This window comes from Lynx rufus, unplaced genomic scaffold (genome assembly GCF_022079265.1).
Source record: "Lynx rufus isolate CCGP_SWC_20201006 ecotype Redwood Valley unplaced genomic scaffold, mLynRuf1.p SCAF_50, whole genome shotgun sequence".
Lineage (NCBI taxonomy): Eukaryota > Metazoa > Chordata > Mammalia > Carnivora > Felidae > Lynx > Lynx rufus.
The window spans coordinates 411,535-428,234 of record NW_025814868.1 but is presented as its reverse complement, the minus strand read 5'-3'; the positions used below and the strand labels follow the sequence as shown (position 1 = coordinate 428,234).

Sequence of the window (16,700 nt, the reverse complement as noted above, 5' to 3'; positions counted from 1 at the left end):
GCAGGGAAAGCACATTCTTCCCCACTAGCATCTGTCCCGACACAAATAAAACGTATCACTAACCAACTTAAAAGCAAAGAGTAACTTTTTAACAAAGACTGAGAGTTGAAATTAACACGAGTCAACAACCCTCCAAAGGGAACTCCAGCTCTTCCCAGAGCCAACAACCTGGAGACGCGCAAGCCACCAACGCCAGCTCCAACACCCGTTGGCCCACCTCCGGGGGAGAAGTGGGGGACCTGCTCACCAGCGCTGCTGGCCAGGACAGCAGGGTTGAGTCGCGAGCGTCCATCTGGCCCTGGGCTTCGGTCCACAAGCTCATCCAGGCTGTCGTCATCCATCGCTAGACATTGGCGTTTGGCTCTGAAATTAACCAAAGTCAGGTAATTCCTAACTGTCCCAGGATGCAACACTCCCCCCATCTGCAAGCCCAACAGTCACTCCAGTGACACGTGTTCATCTGTAAGACACGAGGCGAAGCCGTGAGATATAGAACAAACACAACAACTCTAGGGGCGCGTGGGGGGGCTCAGTGGGCTGGGCGTCCCACCCTCGATTTCGATTTCCGCTCGGGTCATGATCCCAGGGTGGTGGGACGCCCGGCATGAAGGTTCTGCTTAAGGTTCTCTCTCAAATTAAAAACAAAAACAAAGAAACAAAGCAATTCTAACCACAAAGCTGTGCATACGTGCAAAAAAAGATAACGATTCCCATCTACAGAGTGATGTTCAAAGTCAAATCTCAATAATGGACCTAATTTAGCTCAGTCTGGCAACATTTTTCTTCAGTCAGGCACCCACCACACCTTAACACTCCTGAAGAATCCTGACACCGGGCACGAATGAAATGGCTTATCACAAGCTGAGGCAAAGCGGGGTTTTTGATGCAGGGGGGTGGGGGGTGCCAGAAGGGCCTAGGTGACTAACAAAACCCCCTCCCTGCATCCCCTGCCATGTCACTCTCAGCCACAGCTGGCCAGCCCAACCTCGGCTCATCAGACCACCGCTGGGAGGCTGCGGGTCAGCCGGGGCTGCTCTGACCTCACCCCGAGAGCATCCACAGGGCACTGGCGAGACGCAACCGCCCAAGAGCAGCACGGCGTGCGGAGGTCCTGTGGAGGTCGGGCTCCACCACTCGGCCACCACGGCCACTTGCTCTCGGGCTCTTGATCTCCAAGTGGGGACACCTGTCCTGCCTACTCTGCAAGACCGCTGCAAAGATGACACAGAAGACGGAGACAAACGACCTTGCAAATGCAGAAGACACAATCCACCTCCTTCACCAGGCCTCCAACTTTGGAGCCCAAATAAGGGCTCCTTTCTCAACAACACACTCACCTCGTCTCCCAGATGACTCTTGGAGGACACACTTAACTAAGACGTAATGAAGAAAACCCTCTCCGTGCACAGTGTGCTTTGGGCCAAGTCCACTCTCCACGGTCAGAGGAAAGGGGTCGCACAAAAGACCAGAAGGCAGAGCGGCAAAGCAGGAAGCTGGGTTAGGCCAGCATGCCCGAGCGCCAGGCAAGGTTCTCGTTCGCGGATCCCACGTGCAGGCTTCTCTCCCACGGGCCATGGGCCACCCGCCAAGAGCTTCACACGCACCATGGCACCCAGGAGAGGGGCTATCACCACCACCTTTGTACACATGCGCCCAGAGAACAATCTCCTGGTGGGGCTAAGGTCAGGTTCAGATTCCAGAGTGCCTACCTAGCTTCCCTAACAAAGCCCCAGATCCTAGGGGCGCCTGGGTGGCTCAGTCGGTTAAGCATTCGACTTTGGCTCAGGTCATGATCTCGTGGTTTGTGAGTTCAAGACCTGTGTCGGGCTCTGTGCTGACAGCCTGGAGCCTGCTTAGGATTCTGTGTCTCCCTTTCCCTCTGCTCCTCCTCTGTTCATGCTCTCTCTCTCTCAAAAATAAATAAACTCAAAAAAAATTTTTTAAACAAACCCCAGATTCTAGGATGACGTTTCCTAAAACAGTGAGGGCATGTTAACGTGATGAAACTGTCAACTGCCTTATATTGCTTCCACCTGAAAATAATGCATTAAGAGATGGTTTTGTGGAGTTATTAACCCCCTAAAGCTACCACCTTTCTCGTACTTAGTGCTCTAAGGTTAAGAAAATGAGCCATACTCAGTCGGTTGAGTGTCCGACTTCGGCTCAGGTCATGATCTCAGGGTTTGTGAGTTTGAGCCCCGCGTCCGGCTGTGTGCTGACAGCTCGAAGCCTGGAGCCTGCTTCGGATTCTGTGTCTCCCTCTCTCTCTGCCCCTCCTCTGCTTGTGCTCTGTCGCTGTCTCTGTCTCTCAAAAATAAATAAACGTTAAGAAAAAAATTAAAAGAAAAAAAAAAACAGAAAGAAAATGGCCACAGTCCCACTCAACAAAGGGTCTGGTCTGCACCCTCGGTGCTTGGTGACTCAGCAACACAGCAGGGACCCAGCCTGTCCTACAAGTCCTGGCCATGACTCCTGCTAGAGGCACACAGACTATGGGGCACGACATGCCACAGACCTTCCAGGAGAATGACACTTCTGTGGGCACAATGGCTTCAGGGCTCAGGGAAGAGGGCCTAGAACGCTCTGGCCACTGTCGTGAGCGTTCCCACATGTGGATTCCACAAAGTCATCCTGGGACAGCTGCTCCAGTACCTACCCCGCCCCTGCTGTGTGCAGCACACTCTCTTGCCCCACAAGGGGGGTAAATACAGCTCACCCTCAAACCACATGGGTTTGAAGTACACCGGGCCATTTACACGTGACACTGTTTTGGATAAGTACCATACTACAAATGTGCTCTCCTTCCTCAGGATTTCCTTGGCCGCATTTTTTTCTCTAACTTACTTTATAAGAACATGACCTGTGACATACACAAAACACGTGTCACCCAGTGGTTTCTGTCATCGGTAAGGCTTCCAGTCAACAGCAGACTATTGACAATAAAGTTTTCAGAGTCAAAAGTTGTATGTGGCACTTGGACTGCATGGGGACGGGTACCCCAATCCCTGTGTTGTTCAAGGGTCGACTATACCATCACACGTAGACCTTCCAGTGAACCCTTAGACACCAGAAAATGTAACCCCTGAGGCCACCGAAGACACAACACAGCACAGCTGAGGGCAGTTTTCCGGGTGCAAATCCTTACCCTGATGACGTGTCACACAAGCACCAGCTCAAAAGGAAAAACAACCCCTAGCTTCTCCGGTGCGCTACGACCCAGGTCCACCTAGAACGGGCAGTGGCAAGGCCTGCCTCCGAGGGCTGCCTGAAGAGGTCAACAAGGCCATAATGGGGTTTGGTACCCGGGGACTTGCCAGAAATGCCAGCCCAGGAATGGGGTCGAATCCCTGAGTCCCTGCCCCTGTGGGGTTCAGTCCCGTGGACTTGTAATCCCACCACTGCTGGGGAGGGAAAGCTCTACCAGGGCAGGGGAGGGTCGATTAGGAGGCTGAACATCGTCCCTTCCTGTTCCGTCACGCGACAGTTAGGACACTGGGGGAAAAAAACCCAGGTGGCCCCTGAAATTACGTTCCAGAGCAAACACCTGTGCAAATACCAAGGCAGAGGCCACAACTAGAGATCCCTACAGCCCTTTCCCTGTCAGAACTGCAATCAGAACTCTTCGTTAATGGGGACCCCAGCTTAGGACCTAATGGCCCACCAGCAGCCCCAGCCCAGACATCCCAGCCCAGATGCACCGTCCCTACCTCTGCCCCTGTGTTCCAGATAACAGGCCGGGAAGCTGTCTGGCAGGAAGGCCCACGGCCCCCTCCCGGCTGCTGGCCGCCCTCGGCAGTGCTGGTGGTGCTCTGGGGTTCTCCTGCTCAAACTCTAGACTCAGGGCATCCAGGGGGAATAATTAAGCCAGAAAAAGTATCTCTCTCTTTTCAAATGCAGGAACCCAAAGCACCTACAATTCCAACCGTCACTAAGGAAGCAAGAGCTTCGGTGGTAACTGGCACCTATGCCAAGACCGGAAGCAAGAGTGCCCGTCGCCAGGCCCTGGGCAAGGCTGCCAGGTCCAACACTGCACACTGGGCCAGGGCTGTCATTCTCCATTCACCGTCTGCCACAGAGGACAGGAGACCTTGGAACTGCAAACTGCAACGGAAGTGAAAAAGCTAGAGCCAATTGAGGTCTTCGCAGGGCTGAGATGGCCACGGAGGGTCCGTGCTGGGGGGCTGCAGAGAGGACTAAAGCCAAGCTTGCCCCGTCAGAGCCTTGCCACTTGGCCGGGTGCAGAGAATGCACCGGAAGACGCAAGCTACTGTTATTCGGACTCCACATTCTCCCATAAACACGAAGCCTGCCGGTGGTCCTGGGACAGGGAGGGTGTGCTAAGTGCCAAGTCAAACCTCACCTCAGCCTCACGTTCTACCCGTATGACCACTGGCTAGAAGGCGGCGCGCCAGGCAGACGCCAGAATGGCATGCAGTCTCCTGAACTGACAACGGGGTAACATGAGCGCCGCTAAAGAGAGCGCCGCCCCAGAGTCCCGGGCTGCGTTAACTCGGCGCTCTGGCTGCGCGCTCAGCAGCTGTGCGCCCCGTTGGCAAGTTACTTAACCTCTCCGGGGCTCGGCTCGGCTCACTTGTAGAAGAGGAAGGACGACCCCTACTCCCGGGGTTTGTTGTGAAGACTACGTAAGTTAACAGGAAATCATCCCGCGAACCACTCGGGCTGCCGACGAAAGCAGTGACGACCGGGAGCTGGAAACGAGTTGGCAAAGGGTCACACCTCGCTCAGACGGGAAAGCGATAACGCGGAGTTGGCGGGGGGGGGGGGGGGCGCCGGACGGGGCGGGGTGCGCTCCCCGCGACTGGGGACCTGAGGCGGGCCACCCGGAAATCCGCCCGCAGGCCGAGGAGCCGCCCAGGCTCGGCGCGAGGCCTCCCTGCCCCGCGCCCGCCCGCCCGCGCCGAGCTCCCCGCCGCCCGCCCGGGGCCAGCGCGGCGCAGGCCTCGCACCGCGGGGCAGGCCTCAGACAAAGCGCGCGGCGTTCGAGGACGGCCCACGCGGCCGGGGCGCGGCAGGGACCCCGGGACCGCCGCGGGCCCCGCACGTACCCGAGAACCTCGTGCCCCTCCGGCTGCGCCTGGGCGCTCACCGCCGCCGCCCGAGCGACACCCTCGACTAGGCCGCCGCCGCCGCCGCCACCGCCGCGCGCTCCCCGACCCGGAAGTGCACGGTGCCGGCTTCCGGGGCCCTCCCGCCCCGCCCCGCCCGTTGGCGGGAACCACTGGGACAAGGGAGGGGAAGAAGAGCCTGAGGTGGCGGATGGCGCCGCTCGCCGCAGCCGAGGGCCCCGAGACTTTGGAAACACTGTTCAATGCTGGACCACCGCCAAGGAAGACCAGTGTCTGGAGGAACTTGTGGTGTCTAGGCCTCCGACGGTAGGCTGTTCCTGGCCGCCCTCCCCCGCCGGGAGCTGGTACGGCCCAAGCCCCCGCCCGCGGCCCAGGGCGAATGGAAGCGGCGGTCCGGCACACCTGAGACCCCGCCCCTGAGATCTAGCCCCGCCCCACGCCTGTGGCCACGCCCCCAGCCCCGGGCGCCTGCTGTCCCGACCGAACACTGACGGAGTCCTACGTGCGCGGGCTCCTCCGGGTGCTGGCCACAGCCGGAGGAGACCGCAGCCCCGCGTCGCGTCCGGCCCGGACACAGGAAACCACGAGCACTGTAAATCACTACACCGTGTGGTGTGGGAGAAGCTGACTCGTGCTAGGAGGAAAGATAAAGCAGGGTAGGATCCGGGGCTCAGGAGCCTGGGAGGACTAGCCAGTGTTAAGTGGTGAGGTTGGACCTCAAAGGGGCCGAGCTGGGCCGCTGTGGGGAGAGCACCGAGAAGCCGCCGGACCTCGGGAAGGAGGCTGGGATGGCTGGGCCCAGTGCGGGGAGTGGCCAGAGGCGCTAGGGGCCCAGAAGGAGCATTTAGGGCAGGATGACGTGTGCTGGCTTACGGGCTCCGCGGGGCGGCGATGGCAGACCCAAGGGAACCGGTCAGGAGGCCACTTCGGTGACCGCAGTTCAGGGACCACCATGGCTCGGGCTCGGGTGGGGGCAGCGCAGGTGCGGGAAGCAAGAAGTTCCTGGTAGGTTCTGAAGAAAGGCGGTGTGTTGGGGGATGTGCGAAGTAAACCCAGGAGCAGGGAGCTTCTGGAAGTTAGGGAAGGAAAAGGAAGGCCCATCAAGCAGGGGCCTGGGTGAGTGAGGTGGGGGCCCTGTGACCCTGAGGACAGCAGCGTTGGAGGCGGGGGAGGGCCGCAGGGAGTCTAAAGAGAATGGGACCGGTCACCAGAGCAGCAGCGGCAACTCTTGCAAGTGGTTCCACTGCAAAAGGAAGGAAGAGCAGGGGTGGCCAAGAGGGAGCCAGTCAAGGGAGGGTTGTTTCTATGTTTACAACTGGAGAAGCAAGGGCTAGTTTACAAACCCTGTAAATGACTTTGCAGAAAGGAAGAATGGATGGTGGGGGACTCTGGAGTGATTCCTCTCTGTTGGCCATCGGGTCGGGGTCTGGAGGGGTGGCTGCTACAGTATAGTGCCTCTGGGGTGTCCCCCAGGCCAGGTGCCTGAACCTGGGCACTTGGGCTCCCAGTGTATCAGTCACGTAACCTTCGGAGAGCTTCTCAACCTCTCTGTGCCTCAGTGTCCTTGGCTGTAAAACAGGGAGGTTGAGAGCTGGATGGATGAGTATTGGGATAGCACTTCAGGTGGGGTCCAGCATCGCAACTACCCTGCATCAGGCACCTTCCCCGCCCCCTCCTTCTCAGCTTGGAGCTTGGCATGTGCTGGCCCTTCTACATACACATGCCTGCCTGCTAAAAACCATTGGATGTGAGGACGCTACCCAGCAGAGGTTACCAAATGGTAGGGGCACCCTGCTGACCCTCCTAGAAAGAGTTGAAGCAGCAGCTTATAGCCAACTTGGAGCCCTTTTGAAGAGGCGGCAGTTCTTCCTACCTTTATGTGCAGATGTTCCCCAGGGGCTGCTGAACGTTTGTCATAATAAACATATGCACCCACAATGGGAAAAAGGCTTACTCAGCAGGCATCCCTGGGCAGAGCACAGCCTACCCAGTCATGTCAACCTGTGCTCACATGTGACACGTGCTCTCAGGAAAGTGCCCAGAGCCATTGGTCTGGGCCCAAACTGAATATAGGTGGTACCTCTTGAGAGCATAGGCACATACGTACCTATATCTCCCACCTACTGATGCCCCCCCACAGTAGGTACACCTACTGTACCCCCATCAGTACTATCACCACAGTGCACAATGACTAGCCACCCACCTGCCACCTCTCACATGCTAGTTCCAAGCAAGGACACATGTGTGCACCCTGCCCACATGCCCCTCTAGATTTGCACTCTGAAGCCCTTGCTTGCACGCTGCCTTCCCACTCCAAAGCACAAGCAGGAACATACACGAAATGTACACTTCTGCCTTGTGCCAGAAGGGTGGAGCTGGGCTGGGAGCCACCTTGGCTGTGTCCAGCCCAGGCCAGCCCTCTCCCCTGCCATCAGGCCTACACACAAACACAGCACCAGAGGAGACTTGGGAAGGTGGGTGTGTTAGTGTCCTGGTCCTACCCTAAGCAGTGACCACAGACTGGGTAGCTTAACCAGCAGTTTATTCTCTCACAGTCCTGGAAATCACGAGTCCAAATTCTGAGGCAGCTGCACTCCCTTGGAAATCTGTAGGGGGAATCCTTTCTGCCTTTTCCGGGGTTTGGTGCTCCGGGCTTGGCTTGTAGCCAAAGCCCAAACAGGACGGGCACGGCCAACGATGGCCCTGTGCACTGCTCTGTGTCCCTTCTGGACTCAGACTCCGAGCCTTCCAAGGCGACGGGTCCCGCCAGAGGGACCCGGAGCCCCCACCCACCAGCCAGAGTGCTCCGCAGTGGCCTTGGGCAGTACAGGCCCGCACGTGCGTCCCGAGGGCGTGGCCGGGCTACATCACCCCAACTCTGCCTCTGTCTTTACATGGCTTTCCTTCCTGTGTATCTGTATCTCTTCTCTCATCTATCTCATAAGTCCATTTGGCATTGGATTTAGGGCCCACCCAGGTAAACCAGGATGTTTTTTTTTTAAGGAATTTATTAAACAATCATCATCGTCATTTTTTTTTAATTAAAAAAAAATTTTTTTTTAATTTAAAAAAAAATTTTTTTAAGACAGAGCATGAGCAAGGGGGGGGCGGGCACAGAGAGAGAGTGAGACACAGAATCGGAAGCAGGCTCCAGGCTCTGAGCTATCAGCACAGAGCCCGACACAGGGCTCGAACTCACAAACCGTGAGATCATGACCTGAGCCGAAGTCGGACGTTTAACAGACTGAGCCACCCAGGCGCCCCAGAATGATTTTTATCGCAAGAGCTTTAGCTCAATTACAGCTGCACAGACCCTTTTTCTCAGTAAGGTAACATTCACAGTGTCTAGGCATTAGGATACAGACATCTTCTTGTGGGGACACTATTCAACCACTACACAGGGTGATAAGAGTTGCATTTGGAAGCAGTAGGACTGGAGGGCACAGCTAGGGGTCGTACCAATAAAGGCAAGACAGGAACTCAGAGTCACCCTGACTTCTGGCTTTTCCTTGTCCCTGAGTCCCAGACTTCTTTCCTTCAAACCTCTGCCCTGTCCTGAAGGTGTGGGCCTCCTCAATGATCCTGCAGATTCCTAGGGGTTCCTTCAAGACTACATGATCCAGACTTTGCTACCCTTCCACTTCTGACCCCCGATAGAGCTGAGCCAGCTCCTTGCTCCTCTGTATTCTTTCCCCACCCACACCCACAGCATGCACTTGAATTTCTATCCCCAGGCTTCAGGCTCCTGATGTCCCAGGCGGGGCAGATGCCTTCCTGGCACCTCAGCACTTAGCCAATCAGGCAATTTTTTTTAAGGCTTATTTATTTATTTATTTATTTATTTTGAGAGAGAGAACGAGTGGAGTAGGGGCAGAGAGAGAGGGAGAATCCCAAGCAGGCTCTGCGCTGTCAGCACAGAGCCCAATGTGGGGCTCGATCCCACAAATCGTAAGATCATGACCTGAGCCAGATGCTCAACCAACTGAGCCACCCAGGCACCCCTGGCAGTGGTTTTGAAGGAAGAAATGAAGTGATCTGATGATGGGAAGTGTGCAGTTCGGGCGTCCAGGTTTTGTGACAGGTGATGGGCTCCAGCCTAGGCACATGTGGGATGTGGAAAAAGGAACTAAGAACAGGTGGTGAGTTAGAGGGCAGGAGGGCCACAGGAGAGCCACTAGGGGACCACGATGGCTGAGGCTGAGGGGGCACGGCCCCTGGGTGAAGGACCAGAATGGCACCGAAGAGAAAAGAGTTTCTCTGAAGCTGCCTGGAGCCAGGTGAGTAGAGTCCTCCAGGGAGGGAGGGCCTGGGTGTGAGGCAGGTGCGGGAGACACGGACTGATTGGAGTGAGGTGAGGGAAAGTGGCCCCCTCTGGCTTACTTTGGAGGACTGCTGTGTCAGGAACAAAAAGGGAGCAAGCATCTCTCTACCCCATCAGGGATCCAGATGGCCCGTGATTCCGCCGCAGGGATCCCCTGGCCATGGAGGCATGGAGCTGAGTATGAAGGGAAGGGGACCAGGGCCACCGTGGGGCACCACCCAGGAGTCAGTAACTTCAGATCTTAAACAGTCCATTCTCATGATTTATACTTTCTCAAAGCCCAAACAGGACGGGCACGGCCACGGATGGCCCTGCGCACCGCTCTGTGTCCCCTCCGGACTCAGACTCCGAGCCTTCCAAGGCGACGGGTCCCGCCGGAGGGACCCGGAGCCCCCCACCCGCCAGCCAGAGCGCTCCGCAGTGGCCTTGGGCAGCGCGGGCCGCACGTGCGTCCCGAGGGCGCGGCCGGGCTACGTGCGGCGGGGCCCCGCGCGTTCCCGGGAGCAGCCGGCCCACCGCGAGGGCGGGGGAGCGCCTCGGGCCGTACCACCCGCCCCGGCCGGCGGGGGAGCCGCCCCGCACGGCAGCAGCGCGGCGCCCGCAGGCCCCGCCCGGCAGGTGGCGGCCCCGCCCCGAGGCCGACGTGCGGAAAGGAACGCGCCGGCCGCGCCCGCGAGGGGCCGCGCGGCGGTGGGCGTGGCGTCCCGCCCCCACCTCGCGCCCACTGGCTGCGGCGCAGTAGGGCGGGACCTGCCCGGCGGGCCATTGGCTGCGAGACCCTCATATTTGCATACGGGCCGGCGCGGGGCGCGGGCCGGGCGCCCCGCGCGGGGCGGGAGGGGGAGTCGGGGCCCAGCGGCGGCCGCCGAATTCGGGCAGAGAGCTGGCGACGGTCCTGCGTCGGGGTTGCAGGTGACGCGCGAGGGGTCCCAGACTGGCGGGCGGCGGGCTCGGGCCGGGCTGGTGCGGTGGGACGAGGACGCACAAGTTGGAGGAGAAGGGGGGTCGGGGGTGGGGGACGGCCCCCTCCGTCCACCCGGCGGTCCCTCCAGGCGCAGGGCAGCCACTGCCCACCGCACACTGCGCTGCTCCGGACCCACTGTGCGTGTGACAGCGGCTGATCTGTCCCTGGGCAGCGCGACCGCCCCGGCCCCTCTGTGACCCTGCTCTGTCGGGCAGGGGACAGCCACACCAGGTGGGAGGGTGAGCACCAAGGCCAGCAGAGGCCAGGGCGCCCCTGTGGACCAGGTCTGCGTGTCTGCGCTCAGCAGGGGGGTGGGGGGAAAGGGGAAACATCTTGGGACTTCCCTGCCCTCCGTATGAGGGGGCTCAGGTGGGCCAGATGCGCCCTAGGAGGGAACTTTCTTTTCCTTGTGTGTTTCAGGTGCCAGGATGTGCAGAGTTACCGGGACGGTCTTCTGAACGTTGCCAAGCTGAGGGCAGCCTTGGGCAGGCAACGGGTGTTGTGGTCAGACCTTTGGCACTCAGGACCGGAGCCCCTACTACTGGCCTCTCTCTTGAGGGCCACCTCTGGGAACTTTCTTAAGGAAGATGGTGCCAGATTTGGCTTTTCTGTGCATTTCTGCCTCTTAAACGAGGCCGCTAAAAGAGTTGGGATGCGGAGGACCTGCTTGCTTGTGGCGACCAGCAACATGCCCCTCCCAGAGGTTGGGGTACCTGGCAGAGCCCCCAGCCCATCTTCCAGGCCTGCTTTCTCTGCCGTGGGTTCTCAGTCCACTGTGAAAACCTGCTGGTTGTGGGGCATGCCCAGAGCAGTCTGCTGGCGTGCAGGTGCCAGGACACTTCCCGCAGGCCTGGTGTCCTCTCCCAGACAGTGCAGACAGTGGGGGTTGACGGCTGGAACTGGGTCTGTGATTACCAGAACAGCCTGAGGGAGAGGCGGGATTAGTTGAGGACTGGCATGGAGTTGGGCTCACTTTTGGAGGGACCCTGTCCTAAAGGTCACTGTGGTGTACCGAGTGTCACACCCAGCAGGTCTAGTAGGGCCGCGTTCTGCAGGTGACAGGGAGGCGTGCATAGCCTTGGGGTTGCGAACCAGTGGAGCTGATTGGCTGCCACAGGGCAATGACTTGCTGTGGGTGACCCTTCAGTGAGCCCCGGTGTTCTCAGCCAACCCAAAAGGCCACTTTTGCACCGGGGGGGGGGGGAGCAAGAACCCTGAGGTCAGGAGGGGCTCCAGTGCCAGCCCCCAACACAGCCTGGCCCTCCAGAGACTCGTGATGACGGCTGCCTGTGTACTCACACCAGGCTTGCCTGGGGAGCTGGCCTGGCCTGGACCTGCCCTGCCATGGACTGATGTGTGTGTTTGTGTGTGTGGGAGCTGGGCCTCTTCTTACCTCAACATAACTCACATCATTGTTTTCAAAGTACAGTTTAAAGCTCAAAAGTAAACTTCAGCAACTCCAAGGTTTGCTTAGTGATTTGAAGCACTTCTGGCAACTTCTCGGGGACGTGGGATTTTGTCCTCCTGGAACACCTAGAGGAAGAAGGTTCTGTCCCTTTCCCCACCCTAGAGCACAGGTGCTACCTGAGGACCCCTCCAAGGTTCAAAAGAGGGCTCATCAGCTTCCTCAACCAGCAGCAGACCAGGGACAGGTCCCTGGAAAGGGCTTCTGAACAGGTGTTCCCTGAAAACAGACGCAGGAGCCTGGCGGAGGGGTGGGGTGGGGTGAGCTCTGTGAGCACCAGGCCTACGTCCTTTGGTTGGTGGGAGAGCAGATAACCCTGGGAGGGCGTGGCCTCGTCTCCAGATGGCACCTGGCTTTGCCCTCTGCTGGCCAGTGCACTCAGCTTGGGAGATGACCCTGTGTTGGGGCTCAGGACAGGCCCCCTGGGGCACACCTAGCCCTTCTGCACACAGGTAGGGCTGCGGGCGGGGAGAGCAGACCCCTGGAGCCTGGTGCTGATTGCCCGTGGCCCCAGCCCTCTCACCCAGGACACAGCACAGTCAGCATTTGCATTCCAGACTATATCCCACGTGCCTGTTCGCTTAGCCCTGTCTGGAACGGGCTGCTGTGAGGTGGGCAGTGAGCTCAGGTGGGAGCTGGGTTAGGGCTGGGGGCTTTAGAGTGAGGAGCCCCCTGCTGCTGCCTGGCCTGGCCATTCACTCCCTATCCTGTTCCACCTTGGGCAGGAAGTGCCCAGTCCTAGTTGCCCCCCCACCCCCACCCCAAGCTGTGCTCTCAAGGTGGCATTGCCTCTTGGTGGCTTCCTTGCTCCTGGTACTCAGGACTTCATGTCCCCCGTGGTCGGCCCCAAAGGAAGTGGGGAACACCGGGCCCAGCTCAGGGGCCACTCCAGAAGGCTGAGTCTGTCCCACAGTTGCCAACCCCCAAACTCAGCACAAAGACCCCCATCATCTAGGATGCCCCCCTCTCCTGTTCCCCATGCCTGTGGCTGCACTGAGCACCTGGGTGCTGACCACGACAAAGAGCTCCAGTCTCAGCCACTGTGCTCAGAGGTGTGACTGCAGGACCAGGACCAGGACTGTGGCCTGGACGTCACTCTGCCCTAATTTGGAGGCCGCAGGCACACAGCTGAGGCTTCACATCCAGCTGGGAAGCAGGGGGGCCCTTGGGAAGGCTGGGCAGCCACGCCCTCTCGGGGCCTACAAAGCTCCTCTGGGCAGGGCTGCTGCTTCCTTGGTCCTGGCCGACCAGGAGTCTGGGGAGCTGCCCCCACAAGCTCTCGGTAAACCTGACAGGCAGGTCTGGCATGTCCTTAAGTCCCCATGTCCAGGAGCCACCCAGATGGGGTGGCAGCTCCTGCTCCTGCTGAGGGTTAGGCCAGAAGAGGGGAACCAGGCAGACAAGAGGTCCACACAGGAACCCGGGCCGGGGCTGAGGCTGCTGCAGGCGGTGCAGTCGTACTGTCCGACTTTCAACCCCAGGCTTGCGCTGCCAAGGAGAGCCCCTGGGGGTGGGCGGGCAGAGCAGCCTGAAAGGTGAGGCCCCACAAACGCCCCCAGGCTTTAGGCCCAGCTGACCGCTGGCCCCTGGGAGACGCCCTGCTCAAGAGCCCCAGTTGCGGCCAGCCCCGGGTAGCTCGGGGATACTGCCCAGTGACCCCAGCCAGTCTCGGTTTCAGGCCCCACGGACGCTGTCCGGTGCAACCTTGGGACACACTCGAGCCATTTGGGGCAGTTTATTGAGGCTTTAGGGTCAGGGTAGGGGAGGCAGCATACCTGTGTGTGTGTGCACACACGTGTGATGAAGGACACTTCCCACATGCAAGCACACACCCAGAGTTGAGCAGTGTCCACATATCATCTCCCATCCCCTACAAGGAGCCATGGCCTTTGGGGCCTAGCGAATTCTGAGCCGGTCGTGCCCCCTGCTTCTCCAAGGGGCCGGCAGACTTGGCAAGGACTAGGGCAAGCACCCTCAGCCTCCCGCTGCCCCCCAGAGCAGAACCCCCTGGGCTCTGAGGCATTCTGTCTCAGGCCCAGGGCACCAGGCCTTCCCACTCCATGGGCAATAAGCCCTCTGGGACCCCTGATGCTGCCGTTGTCCAAGTCGGGCCCCGCCTTGGCTGCCCACGCTCATGTCATGGGAGCCCAGGGCTGGGCTGGCAGTGGATGTCCATTCTGGGGCAAGAGCTGCTACCTCCAGGAGTTCTGCCTCATGGGGACAACTGTGGGGAGGACACAGGCTGAGGGACTGAGGAGGCCACAGGAGAACCCTGACCCACCCAGAATGGGGGGGACAGACATACTCTCTGGGCTCAGGCTGGACACTAGAGCAGGACCGTGGGAGGTTCTGGTGAAAGGCTCTTCTCTGGCCAGAGGCAGAAGATCCTATGGGGAGAGCAGATCAGCTTAGGACTGGGCCAGGCCTCCCCCGCCACCCAGCCTCCCTCCAGAACGGCGCTGACCTGTGTGCCAGGGGGGCCCCCATCTGGCTGCGGGGGTGGTGGCGGCGCAGCCCCCGTCTGCTGGATGAACTGCTGCAGGTTACACTGGCGGAGCTCCCGGTTCAGCTCCTCTAGTTCCTGGGCCTGGGCCTGGGGCACAGGGCACCCTCAGGAGACGGCCGCAGGGCTCCACGGCCTCGTGCTCCCCCTGGTCACACCCTGACACCCGCCCCCCAAGCTGCCCATGCTGGGGATGTCAGCAGGCGCTCGGGGCCCAGGGGGGCTTACCTGCAGAGCACGCTCGGCAGCCTCCAGAGCCCTGCTGACCAGGGCCAGGCTGCCCTGCACCTCCGCGCTCTGCCGCTCCTGGACGGCCAGGTCCTGGCGCAGGCGTTCGGTGGCAGATGCCGTGGGTGAGGGGGGCCCGGGGGCCTCTGAGGCCAGATGGAGTTCAGCCTCCAGGGCACGGGCCTGGGCATCCAGGGCCTGCAGCCGGGCGGCGTGCTCGGCAGTGGCGGCGCTCAGGGCTTGCAGGCGTGCCTGCCCCTCACGCTCCCGCACCTGCTCCCGCCTGAGCTCCTGCTCCCAGAAGGCCTCCTGACCCAGCTCCAGTGCGTTCCTCCGCACCCTTCGCTCCAGGCCCTGCAGGTCTGCACAGGAGCCTGGCATTGGTGCTACGGGGGCCACAGGCTCGGGCAGCGCAGGGATGGGGGCCAGCCCAGGGCACCCAAGGCTGAAGGTCAGTGCTTTGCGGGGCTCGTGGCCCAGGGCTGGCCGTGGCTTCGGGGGGAGGCTGGCCCGGACTGGGCAGCGTTCAGGAGGTGGGCAGCTGTCTGAGGAGGGCCTTCCTGCGAGGCTGGGCCCTGTCCGCCTCAGGACAAACTGGACATCACTGGCAAACTGTCCACAGGTGGCCTGGGCACCCACTGGACACTCCTGGGGCAGCAGCTGCCGTTCCTTCTCCCTGAGACGCTGCACGAGCACAAAGCGGCCCGTCTGGCCTGGGGTAGGAGGAGAGGGGTCAGCCTAGATCCCCCCACCCTCCATCCACCTGGCTTGAGAAGTTGAGGGAGAGCAACAGGGATCAGCAACCAGCCCCACCCTCCTTGGGGGAAAGGGGCCATAGGAGCAGGCCCAGTCTCGGGTGCACCTGCTGGGCCATCCGCGCCGGAAAGGACTCACCTATTGCTTGGGCCAGCGCGATGACCACTTCCTGACAGGTGGTCTGCTCTGAGACCCCACAGACCACGCGCTGTATGCCATCCACCCACACCTTCAGCTCCATGGCTGCTAGCCCTGAGAGCATCCCTGTCCTGCACGGAGGGTGAAGGCCACAGTCAGGCCCAGCCTGGCTCTCTCCTCTCTTCCCCCAGAACTGGCTCAGGGTTACTGTCCCCCTGACGTCAGCCCCGCTCTCCTGTGCCCAGCCCCACCCGTAGGCCACACATTCTTGGGGTGGGAGTAGTGGAGACCCCCCCCCACCCCCCGCAGGGGGAACCAGTCCGCCCTCAAGGGGCACTTTGAGGCTCCTCCACTGCCCAGCCTCCTCTCGCCTCACCCCAATCCCGGAACGAGGAGAATCATTAACCAGATCCAGGACTTCCTGCCTCCCCAGTCACCTGGCTCGAAGGGCACTGCCCCTCCCACGGGACGCCGTCCTCAGGCACCCAAGGGCGCCCTCACGAAAACACGGCTTCCCTCTGCCATGGGAACGCCCCCTCGCCCGAGACGCAGACCTCGGCCCTCCGGAGGCACGGAACCGCGCCTGGGCGGTCCCTGCCGGCGCGGGCAGCCCCCTTCCCGCTCCCCACAGCCGCCGCGCTTGCCGTCTCTGCGGCGGGGGCCGTTGCAGGTGCTGCGGGGCCCCCCACGGCCGCCCAGCCCGCGCCCCTCCGTCGGAGTTGCCGCCCGGGGCCGTGCCCCGCACTCGGGAGGATCTGGGGCCCTGCGCTTCTCACCTGGGCGCTCGCCGGCCTCCCGGACCTAGGCTCGAACTGGCTGCTTCCCGGCGGCCGGCGCCGTCGCCGCCGCAACCTGCCGCCTCCAGCGCGGCGGGCGAGCCCCGGCCCGCAGCTCCATTGGCCCGCAGCCCGAGCGCCCCGCCCCGAGCGCCCCCATTGGTTCCCACCATCGCCTCGTCCGCCCCGCGCCCACGCCCATTGGCTACCTCTCTGAGCCCCGCCCCTCCCATTGGCTCCCCGCCCGCCCCGCCCCCAGCGGCGCCCAGGTGTGGGCGGAGCTCGGCAGCGCGGAGGGGCGGGCCGAGCCTGGTCCACGCACGCCTGAGGACCGCGAACTACGCGGAAGCGCGTCCCTGGCCCCCGGGCGGCGCGTGGGACAGGTGTCTGGCTCCGCTCCCGGGCCGACCTCCTCAGAAACCTCCCAGTCTGATGAGTCTTTTGCCTAGAGAGGGAGCGCCG

The 16,700-nt window shown here is 61.0% G+C and overlaps 2 protein-coding genes across 6 annotated transcripts in view; both read right to left on the bottom strand.

Moving 5' to 3' along the window:
* The window catches only part of PHRF1 (PHD and ring finger domains 1), a 30,647-nt gene extending 25,480 nt beyond the window's left edge, over nt 1–5,167 (bottom strand). For 3 of the 4 annotated variants that reach the window (XM_047100641.1, XM_047100642.1, XM_047100643.1), the window contains exons 1-3: nt 5,067–5,167; nt 4,592–4,709; nt 248–363 (exon numbers count right to left, since the gene is read on the bottom strand). In XM_047100641.1, the coding sequence (XP_046956597.1) occupies nt 248–341 (94 nt within the window). In that variant the 5' untranslated portion in view covers nt 342–363; nt 4,592–4,709; nt 5,067–5,167. The remainder of the gene's footprint in view (nt 1–247; nt 364–4,591; nt 4,710–5,066) is intronic. The other variant, XM_047100640.1, reaches the window with a different exon arrangement.
* An 8,391-nt stretch (nt 5,168–13,558) lies between these two features.
* On the bottom strand, nt 13,559–16,305 carry RASSF7 (Ras association domain family member 7). Of its 2 annotated transcripts, XM_047100649.1 has the most exons (6): nt 16,239–16,305; nt 15,463–15,593; nt 14,569–15,281; nt 14,302–14,430; nt 14,143–14,224; nt 13,559–14,061 (listed from the first exon to the last, which is right to left on the bottom strand). In XM_047100649.1, exons 2-6 carry the CDS (start codon nt 15,584–15,586, stop codon nt 14,030–14,032), a joined length of 1,080 nt encoding a protein of 359 aa, XP_046956605.1. In that variant the 5' UTR covers nt 15,587–15,593; nt 16,239–16,305; the 3' UTR covers nt 13,559–14,029. The 2 variants fall into 2 exon arrangements, with proteins under 2 accessions (XP_046956605.1, XP_046956604.1); XM_047100648.1 differs by having other exon boundaries at nt 13,559–14,224.
* Nucleotides 16,306–16,700: the final 395 nt, after the last annotated feature.

Bases quoted from the DNA above. Each gene is read 5' to 3' on its own strand.
- RASSF7 (XM_047100648.1), bottom strand. From the start codon at position 15,586: ATGCTCTCAGGGCTAGCAGCCATGGAGCTGAAGGTGTGGGTGGATGGC. The intron at 15,282-15,462 runs GTGAGTCCTTTC...CTCCTACCCCAG, and splicing joins CGCGCTGGCCCAAGCAATAG to GCCAGACGGGCCGCTTTGTG. The intron at 14,225-14,301 runs GTCAGCGCCGTT...CTCTCCCCATAG, and splicing joins GGGGCCCCCCTGGCACACAG to GATCTTCTGCCTCTGGCCAG.